This window comes from Dicentrarchus labrax, unplaced genomic scaffold, assembly GCF_905237075.1.
Source record: "Dicentrarchus labrax unplaced genomic scaffold, dlabrax2021, whole genome shotgun sequence".
Lineage (NCBI taxonomy): Eukaryota > Metazoa > Chordata > Actinopteri > Moronidae > Dicentrarchus > Dicentrarchus labrax.
The window spans coordinates 28,828,735-28,839,857 of NW_026136706.1; the positions used below are offsets into that span (position 1 = coordinate 28,828,735).

Below are 11,123 nucleotides of genomic sequence, written 5' to 3' on the forward strand. Positions count from 1 at the left end.
CATGTTAGGCAGCCAATAATTGTTGAGATCCACTGAACTTTCCTCCAGGGTTTCCAACAGAAAACATGCTAAATTCAGCTTAAATGTTTATTAAATTATGCACAAGATATCTGAAATTTTTCATTTCAATATAAAGTTGGAATACAATAAGGTTTATCACTTCCATTCCAATTGCATTCTCTCCACTGCCCTGTACTCTACTCATGCTTCCCAACATTTCCTTTTGTCCTCATCTTTTTTGGCACATCAGTGCTCCATCTCTTTCCCCACCTACTCTCCTATACTGCTGTTGCTACACGTGAATTTTTCACCTTTTAAATGCAGTTTACTTGCAATTTATTTCAGAATAACTAGCATTCATACATGTTAAAATTGTATGGCACAAACTAGAATCTTAAAAGAAATATATTTCATTGTATTTCACAGTTGTAATACATCAAACCTCCGCCATGTGTTTAAAAAAAGAACGTTCGAGGCCAGTAAGAGACCAGAGTTTGTTGTGCTTTCAGATATTCAGGCATACTAACTGCTCTATTGTGCCAAAGGTGCTCATTGATTCTGGTTCGTGGTTAAGAAAATACACTGTGTGAGCAGAAAAATAGTAGGCCTGTACACTTTAATGGAAACAGTTCTGTTGTGCGTATATTTCTGCCAATTTATAACTAACCCCTCCTAAGTCCCGCCCCCTTTTTGTTCCATGTTCCAATAACAGCCTCATCAGAACAGAAGTTATGCTATGTGCTAGGCTAATCTATGTTGAAAAGACATTTTGAAGATGGTTAAAAGATAAAAGTCTTCATCTTAAATTAGCTGCTGTTAGCAAAACACTAGCTAGCTAATCTACTGGATCGTTAGCTAGCTAGTTATATCTGATAATTAATGTTAGTAAAATGGGGCGGGACTTAAAGCTGCAGCAGGTAACTTCTATTAAAAATAACTTTTTGTCATATTCACTGAAACTTTCACTATATCCTGACAGTAGAACATGAGACAGATAATCTGTGAAACAATCACTTTCCTCTGGCTTTGGATTTGTAAGAATCCACCGGGCCTGAACAAAAACAACCAATCAGAGCGGAGAAAGATAGTTGAGTCTCATCAATCAACTATTTTCAAACCACCAACCCAAAGCGTCTTTCTTTCTTGACTCTGATTGGTTGGTTGTGGATTTATTTTTACAAAAACCATTATGAGCCCTAGGAGGAGCCAGAGGAACCTGATTGTTTCACAGATTATCTGTCTCATGTTCTACTGTCAGGATATAGTGAAAGTTTCAGTGAATATGACAAAAAGATATTTTTAGAAAAGTTACCAACTGCAGCTTCAAAAAAGGGACATGTTCATTTTTGAAGCCATAGTTTGTGACTTTGTAATGGACTGTATTGCATAAGTTTTCCATATTGTTTAAATATTGACCATATTGAATAAACACTTCTTTTACACAGCACCAACAACAGTTAAAAATAGTGTAAAGCCGTACAATCATAAAACTGTATGAAATGTGATCCTTAAGCTTATCAATCACCTGCAAGCAGTCAAATAGTGGCACATAGTCTAAGTTTTTAGAGGAAATAAAGTATCCATAACAGACCCTTACTGACCCCACATCAGTGGTTGTGACAGTTATTTCTCAGCACATATACTGATGTATTACTGGGAGTTCTTCCACTAGACTAATTGACAGCACTCTTAAACAGACAGGCACATTTCAAAATATACACAATAGCCTTAGTCATCACAAATGTTCAACAGAGTTCATCACACTGTCCATCAACACTGTCATTCAATGTTCACCCGCTGAGTCATTCAAGTAAATGCTTGACCTGCTGCCACGTCCAGGGCTACAAGTCTATAGTGCAGCGGCAGTGAAGAAAGAAAATCTTCTGCCCTGGTTTGAGCCGTAACTCACTACTACAAGGACTCTTCCTCAGATTCACTGTCTGTGTTCGGGCTTTGTCAGGAGCTCCAGCTCCTCACCGTCCTACGACAGAAAACATAAAGCAAATTAGAATGTGTGCACAAATGGTGGAATCCAGTGGACAAACCTAAACGCACAAAGGTATTTCTAACATTAACAACTTAGTATCATCACCAAACGACAGCTTTCTCAGGGTTTCTGCAGACCATTATGAATGTAATTTAAAACCAATTTCACATCCATACTATCGACATCGATTTCCAGGTGTTTCTATGACTAGAAAACTTAAATTTAGGACACGTGGGAACCCTGATTAAATGTGACTTTTAAAACTTGAACTTGATCAATACAAATTTTCCCCCAAAACAAATTCAAAAGCGAGACTGAAGTCAATGCAGTTCTATAAAAGTAATGTAACATAACCATCATTTTAAAGACCTGTCAAAATCAAATTTTCCTGCTAACTCCAGGACAGTGTCCTCATAAGGCCCTCACAGAGATCTCTTCTGTTTAATAGCTTCCTCTTTCAAAATCCAATAGACTACACTGACCTAATGAAATTAAGTGAGGTAAGGCACCAGCACAAGTCTGAATGCTGTTCCCTCCAGCGCTGAAGAAATCACATTACAGACAAATTAAAGCCAAGTTTCCTACAGAGAACTTGGTATGTGTGGGAGGAGAGGACGGGGCTTAACATGGGGGTTCGGTGAGTGTGTGGGCTCCTGTGCGTGACCAGTGTAGGTTTGTGGGTTTTGCGGTTTGCTCCCTACCCCTCTGGACCTCTCGAACACCTCTCCGTTGATGACCCGCAGTTTTTCCTGCTGCAGGCTGTATTCCAGGTCCTTGGGCCGACTGGCGTTGTAGATAAAGATGGCCAGCAGGACCATGGGAGCCTGGAGGAAGAAGTCCAGTGAAGGGCGGAAGTCAAAGAGGAAGAGGGAGAGGGCAGTGACCAGAACGGTGGTGATCTGGCCTGTCAGCACATGGAACATGTTGTCTCTGAATTTCAAGATGAAGGCCACAGATAAACCCAGGGCAGCTGGAAGACAGAGGAGAGGTTTTCAAATGCACACTTTCAATTTTTTATCTTGTTTATATACTCACAGGCAAGTTGACAGGTCTTAATGGTGTTTACTGATTATATTAACTCAGCAGCTTTTATTTGGAGACAGTTATCCAGTCACTGTCCATACCATATACACAACAGCTAATAATGCCTACGCGGCCCAGAAAAGTTTAAGCGATGGGAACCTGTTCCAAATTGTCTGATCAATCAGAATTGTATTCCTCCAAGCTTATCAACTCCTTTTATTGATGGCAGCATGTAGCGATGGGCGATACTGCCTAAAAATAAAATCTCCACGCACTGTGAAACACTCTGCAACTGTAATGTCTTACCACTGAATTTTTTTCCTCAATGGAAGACTATGGGGAAATGATTCTATGTGTTCTGTAAAGATGAGTAGAAAAAAGCTTGTTTTACTGAGTCCTTAAAAGCTGTATATCCCCACATTATAATATTTGTAGTTTGAATCTTGTTTTTACAATTCAGCCGTTTTTGCATCGTTTTAAAATGTAAATTAAAATTAATCATTTTATCGGCCAGCTCCACCGTTTTTTTTTTGACAGCTGATGCATTTATGCTGCTGCAACAAGAAGGAGTCATGGCGGAGAGAAACAGTCTGAAGTGTGGCATCATTTCACACCAGCAACATCTTTCTAAGCAACAGGGGCTTAAATTCCAAGAAAGTTGGTTTCTTGTGACAATGAAGACAATCCTTCCATATCCCTAACCACGATCATTATCTTACCCCAACCCCAAAGGAGTAGGTAGACATTTTGGTAAATATGTAGGGCTGTAGTGAATAGTTGAAACTTTATACTATGGGCTGAGCTACTCATGCACACAGGCAGGCAGAGCAGAGCAGGGAAACAGCAGACAGGATGAAGCCCTTCGGTTGCATTTACACAAAATTCTTCCCACAGATTTCTGCAGAGGTGTGTTTATTTGTGCTTTAGAACGTACTCGCCATTAAACAATAAGAAGATAACAATTTATTCCTCTGATTCACAGCTTTGTTTTTGCTACAGCCACTCGCTCCATCTCTTCCTTCACTCTCGACCAACAGCAAAGAAGAGGAAAGAACAGAAGCAAGGGGAAACAGCTAATAGCTTCATATTTAACAGACAGGGGAGTGGTGTCAACCCTCTTGTCCATCTCTCCGCAAGAAAGCGAATAAGTATATTTGCTAAAGTTTTGTACTAGTCCTTTAATGGAGTAGTTTTAGTTGCCTAAACTAATCACAGGGGCATTCGATCACAAAACACTCATATCGGTTGTTTTAGAAGACACAGACAAATCAGCTATTTTGTCATTTAGGTATGCGAGGCCCTGTTACTTGTCCACTGTTAACTCACCAGTGACCAGCACCAGACCCAGGGAATACATGTTATGTCCATGGAGGAGGCCACAGTGCATGGTGAGGCCTCGTGCCTCACTGCCGAGCCCGAGGGTCAGACCATTAAACACCACACCAAAGGCATACCTGCAAAATCATGCAGCAAAAGACAAAGATTAGAGTGGAATAATTTAATCTAGTCACGTGTCTTCTGTCTTCTTATTTTCTCTATAAGTCGCACTCACAATTTACTGTTCTGGATGAAGATGCTCTCTGTGAGCTGGTCTCCCTCTTTGAGTATCTTCTCATTGTAGATGTTGGCCATGGCAGAGATGAAGCACTGGAGCAGGAGCAGGATGTGACCCACACCCAGAGATCGAAGCTTCCCCACTACCCTGTCTCTCCAGGCCTGCCCGGGCAGGGACGACGCCCATGATTCACTGGCACTGTGTTGAAAAGATAAAAATAACAACATAACGGACTGGAATTTGTTCCAAAATGAACCAGGAAACATGCTGTAAAAGTATCACTGCAGCATGGACAATAATTTTGTCCAAGGGGACTATATTTCCTTTAAACTGCAGAAGGGGATCTCTATTGATTTTACACAACAGAGCTAGTGTCAGTATTCCACGACCTTTGAATGAGACTAAACAATCAACTATCTTTCTTAGCTCTGACTGGTTGTTTTCATTCAGTCGTGGTGGACTCATGCAAATACCATTAGGAGCACAAGAAGACCTTTTCCACCAACTTGAACCCAGTGCTAGTTCTAGGCTGGTGCTAGTGCCGGTTCAACTTGAGAACCTTCTAAGAACCTGTTTGGTTTTCCAGAGAGTCACCATAGAGCCACGTCATTAAGTCACTGCATACGCCTCCCATGTTACCTATTGTTATGGTTACACTAGCTGACCAACTAGGTAGCTGTTGGCTAGCCAACATTAGCCAAGCAAGCAGTTCTTAGTTCTAAACCAGTAAAGATTTTGGTGCTGCGCTACAACCAGTTTTTCTGGCCAAGCCAGTTCTTAGGCACCGGCTCTAAACCAGCCCTTAAATTGTCTTTGTAGAAAAGGGGTAGGAGGATTTTTTTTTTTTTTCCCCACAGATTATCTGTCTCATGTACTACTGTCAAGATATAGTGAAAGTTTCAGAAAATATGACAAAAAGTTAATTTTATAAAAGACTGCAGCTTTAATTTATTGTAATTATCATGCTACCTGCTGTTCCTCATCTGCTCCAGGAGCTGTGTGTAGAGCAGGCAGGAGTTGGAGGGGGCGGAGAGGGGGTTTGAGTGCAGTCCTGGCACAGCTATGGCATTTTGGTTGCCCCCCGATCCTGTTGTCAAGGAAACAATGGACAGGAAGAGAACAACTAACGCTGCCCACTGAACCCAGGAAAGGCGCCTCCTGTGAGAAACCAAAAATGGTATGAAATGAGTATTTCACTCAACTTAATTGTGATCTTGCTTTACTTTAGCATTGGAGTGCAGTACATTATTAGTATTATTATTTTGTTAAAATGGAATACATTACTACGGAGCCCCTAAAGGGACATGGGAAAAAAAAAAAAATGAAACATTTCTCACGCTCACGAAAGTATCTCGTGCGCACGAGAAACCTTAGGTTAAGCACAGGCAGTTGTGCTGCCTGTGCGTATGCCTCTAGGCTCATTAACTGCGGTCAAGCCAGCCGTTACTAGGGTGGCTATTCGTCCGGCTTTTAAATGCCCTGTCCGGCTACAGGTGCAGCCTTAAGCCAGACACTCATCTGTCCTCCTTTTGAGAAAATAACAAAAAAGGTCCGCCTTTTGACACATTACCTTGTCAGTTTAATACTTATTGGCTAAAAATGTGTGTCAAAATAAGTAATTTCATTGGTTACATTTTCGTGTGGAGACCTATCAACACATGGCTAATTTTAATATTCAAATGAGCCATGTGTTGATTTGCCACAACAGCTACCACCAGGCTGTCAATCAAGCTCTTAGCAAACGTTGGTTGTAATATAATATAAGAAAAGATGCCACTTGGAGGTACAAATATGGAACTTTTGTTTTGGCATTTCTCCACATTGGTGCAGTAGAAATGCTTGATATTAAGTATGTTTTTTATTCATCAAGGTCGCATGAAACACTTTAATGTAACATATTTTATTTTAAATGTAGGTTCGAATTATAGCTTACTGTTCTTAATACCTTTATTGTGAAAACCGGAAGTGAATATGCTGTTTCCCCGCAATTACCATAATGCTGAGAATATAACACTTACATATATATATATATATATATAACACTCGAAATTCTGCGGCTGATTTGACCACGGAGATCGGAGTGACGGCTGGCTTGACCGCAGTTAATGAGCCTAGAGGCATACGCACAGGAAGCACAATTGCCTGTGGTTAACCTAAGGTTTCGCGTGAGCACAAGATACTTTTCTCGTGAGCATGAGAAAGTACCTCGTGAGCACCAGAAACGTTTCATTTTTTTTTTTTTCCCCCATGTCCCTTTAGGGGCTCCATACATTACTTCTAAACAAGCCACACAAAAAGGTAAAAGGGACTGGAAAAGCAACATAAAAACAGTGAGAAAAATTCAACATCTCTCATCTACAGTCACACTCCCAAAAACATACACACTATCATACTGAGGAACAGAACATTACAGAGTTGTCAATCGAGCCACTTACTTCAGAACAATTCTGAAGAGTACAGCTGTGGTCAAGATGACAAAGTTGGAGAACAACACTGCCATGGCCTGTGGATAAGAGGAGGAACAGCTGCTTAAGAGATAAAACAGCACAGTAATAGCAGGACAGAACATTTGGTAAAAGCTGGCATTGATATGAGAACACAGAATCTACATTTAGATATCCACTGAATTCCCCAACAGGGTCTTAAAAGCTACAAAAGGGGTGTGGTTTGTATGTTAAGGTGGATCATCCAGTAGCCCTAGTGTAAAGCTAGTACACTAAATGTTTACTTCAGGTAAATATTAACTAACAGGCTGCAGGTAAGTCATCACATAGAAGATGATGAGGTTGTCCAGAAAGTAGAGGAAAGCGGGGACAGCCCACTTCAGGGAGCTGAGGAAGGAAGAGCTGGAGGAGCAGCCCAGCTCTCTGCATGATCGTCCCTCTGAAGAAAGAGAGAAAAAGAGCGCATAAACATTATGTTTTCCTCCACACAGACACAGACACACAAACATGAGTTCAATGATTACCTCGGACTATGACCCTGACTGACATAACCAGACAGAAGAGCAGTTTGAGCGCCTCAGCAAGTAGATTGACGGACGCAGGGAGGAAGTCATACTTGTTCTCTGCAAATTGACCACACACACACACACACACACACACACACAAAGATGCAAACATTTAGTGGAATACACAGAAAAACATTAAAACCACTTTATGACATGCCTTTCAATTGTGTGCTGACTTGACACATCATATTATCTCTGTTGGAAACACAAAGTAACATTTGTCTCTTTGTCACTCACCAGCATTGGCAGAGAACTTGAGCAGCAGGATACGACTGGTCCCCAAGGTGACGAAGCCCAGGCCGAGGGCCAAAGTGTAGGCCGACGAGCGGGAGCACAGTCTGGGGCAGGATTTGCAGCACACCATGGCTATGACAGGAACTGGGTGCTGTCAAACCTGCTGGCGCACATAAAGCACAGATTTTTTTTTTTCTTCTTAGACTTGGAAACTCAGTAGCTTCATTGCACTTCACTAAAAATGGTAAATGGACCTGTACTTGTATAGCGCCTTTCTAGTCTTCCAACCACAAAGCACTTTTACACTACATGCCACATTCACCCTTTCACAGACATTCACTCAGTGATGGCAAAGTCCATCAAACAGAAAGTAGCGCATTCATACACATTCACACACCGATGACACAGCATCGGGAGCAATTGGGGGTTCAGTATCTTGCTCAAGGATACTTCGAAATGCAGCGGAAGGGGCCAGGGATCAAACCAACAACCTTCTGATTAGTGGACGAGCCACTCTGCCTCTGAGCCACAGATATGGCATTCAGTAGAGAGGCACCCATACACTTTTTATCAGTTCCAACTCGATTCAGATATCTGAATTTGGATATCTGCTGATACTATTATCTTTTTGCATGTTTTCACCTATCTGTACATCCATCTGTCTTTCACATCCTTTCTTCCTCTCACTCATCCTCACACACACATTAACCGCAGTCAACTGAATAAACTCCATAAAAGCCCCAGACAGCTGTCGTAAAAACACCATTATATGGAATCTGGATCAGTAGGCAGATCAGTGACGCCAGTCTGATATCCAACTGTGAGTATCGGCACCCGATACCAATATTGGATCGGAGCATATTAGTGGAACATTTAACGTCCTCAAGCCTCCTTGATAGTTCTCTATAAATCCTCTCTTCATGAGGGTTATAATGTTCAGTTTGAGAGAGATGTAGTTTGTGGTGATGCTGAATTGTACAGGTGTTTTGATAATTTTTTTCCCCCACATTTGTATCAATGTTGGCAGGCTGAATAACAGGAACAACTCACTCTACTGACTGGTGTATTTAGCTCTTATCTTCTGCCCCACTGCACCACACAACCTCCTCCCACTGCTGTCCTGTCCTGCTCTTTCTGGGTGTTTAGAACAATCTTCCGATGGATGATCAGACAGGCACATACACATAACCCTTTGTATCCACTCACTTTTACTTTTACTCACTTTTGAAGTCAGAAAACTGTTAAGCAGACAACACAAAACTCCAGTGTTCTGCTGATATAATACCAAGCTGAATAGGACAGTGGCGAGGCTGAGCCGGACAATTGAACATAACTACATATCAATTCTCAAGCAAAAAAGGTTCTGGTTCCAACTTGCAATTGTTTTTTAATGCAGTTATCTCCAGATTTATTATTATTTATTATTTTGTTATCTCGAGACATCAACGCTTGTTTTCTCAACAGGATGAAGTATTAAAAAAAGCATCTTCTGCCACTGAAGTGCAGTCGCCTGTGAAGATGCAGTCAGTACCGTCCTCTCTTTAAATGATGAAGAGTGATCTAAATGTGATCTATCCACAGTGCCTGTTAAGACTGAGCTCAGTGCTGCCAGATTATGTCCTCATGTACTTTATTTGTATCCATGTTTATATGGGGGGTGACTTACATGGGTTTCTGATTTTAATTTTTGCTCTGTATATCTTTTAATCTGAAAAGCAGGGCTTGGGCTTGAAAAGTGCTTCATAAATAAAATTATTATTATTATAATTAGGGCTGCACAATTATTTGAAATATTATTGAAATATAGCCAGGTGCAATCACATAAGTAATATGCAAATTGCAATATCTATAAAAATAATTGCAAAATGACGTTTTTATTACATCATGCAGCCCTGTTACTAATGATATTATTATTATTATTATTATTATTATTAACATTTACTAATGCCAATAATCACTCTGCTCACTCAGATCTGCAGGGAGACATACATAAGATCAATAATCCTTATTGATTTTATTCACTTAAGAGTGACTTTATTTATACGTTTTTGGAAGTCTGTCATTATTGTGAGGCCTTACTGAGCAGTCCTAAATACTGCCTTTTTGTCTTTACGCTTGTTCACTTGTTGACTGAAAAAAACACATTAAAGCTTTCTATTCATAAAGTCGACGAGGTATGTAATAACGCAGTCTACGTTTAAATGGTAGGGGGGAAAGCACATTTCAAGACATACTGGCCTTTTAAGAGTGGACATTTATAGAATGATCCTAAAAGACCAAAAGGAAAACTAACGTTATACTTAACCAGAGACTATCTCTGACAATGCTGTAATGCGCTTAAGATACTGACTACAAAAGTACAACAGTAACACTTGTTGTTAGGGACAGACCGTAAGTTAGTCTGCTGACAAACAGGAGAACTGAACCAAACTGAACCAAACTGAACCAAACTGTACCAAACTGTACCAAACTGTACCAGTGTGCTCGGAGCTAACGTTAGCATCATTTGCACCACAACCGCCATGTTTCTAAACACCTCCGATAAAGATAACGCTACTGTGAATCTTTATTCTTAACAACGTTATATTGTTACTGAGAACACTGCCAACGAGATATGAAACAGACTTACTTGTTACATCCCTCTCTTCCGAGACATAACTCAAGCACTCTCTTAAGGCACCATCAAACAAACAGCAACCAAACAACCGAGCCTTGCTCTTCCTGGTTAATGTGCGCAGGCGTATTGGCACAGGTGCCGCGTTGACGTCATTAACGCCGCATCGACTGCTGCCGCCACTAGAGCGGCGCGCCTACAGGGCGGCCATCTTGGAACAGGGCTAGCAGAGGCAGCGGTGCATCAACCTACGAAGGAAAGAGGAACTCCTCAATCTCAAAGTAGAATTATTCGCTGGATTTTGGACCCATTTCCAAACGTATTGATTTGTTAAAAACGTCACACATGTAGCTATGATACAGGGTGCTTGGATATTTTAAAAATACTGGTTTTACTACCCAAATACAAATTCTACTTAATGTTATCAGCAGACCAGCTTCTGACAGAAGATTTGTGAATGAAAAGATTCCGGACTTCTATACGATATATATCTGATATTCAAAAAGGGTAGACACAGCAGATCCTATGTCTACAATAATAATAATAATAAGCATAATAATGATAGTGATATAATTATAATAATAATAATATAATATTAATATAATATAATGATAAGAATAGTAATAACAGTAACAATATAATAATAATAATTATTATTATATTAGAATAATAATATATATTACATATATTATTATTATAC

At 40.3% G+C, this 11,123-nt stretch overlaps 1 protein-coding gene across 1 annotated transcript; it reads right to left on the bottom strand.

Annotated features, from left to right (window-relative positions):
- Positions 1-73: 73 nt before the first annotated feature.
- Positions 74-10,543, bottom strand: slc35a5 (solute carrier family 35 member A5). Its single transcript, XM_051403310.1, is given in 11 exon segments — positions 74-1,950; positions 1,952-1,981; positions 2,689-2,957; positions 4,337-4,464; positions 4,563-4,763; positions 5,535-5,723; positions 7,001-7,068; positions 7,315-7,448; positions 7,534-7,632; positions 7,813-7,972; positions 10,439-10,543. Coding segments are annotated over 10 exon segments (1,284 nt in total). The 5' UTR covers positions 7,940-7,972; positions 10,439-10,543; the 3' UTR covers positions 74-1,911.
- Positions 10,544-11,123: the final 580 nt, after the last annotated feature.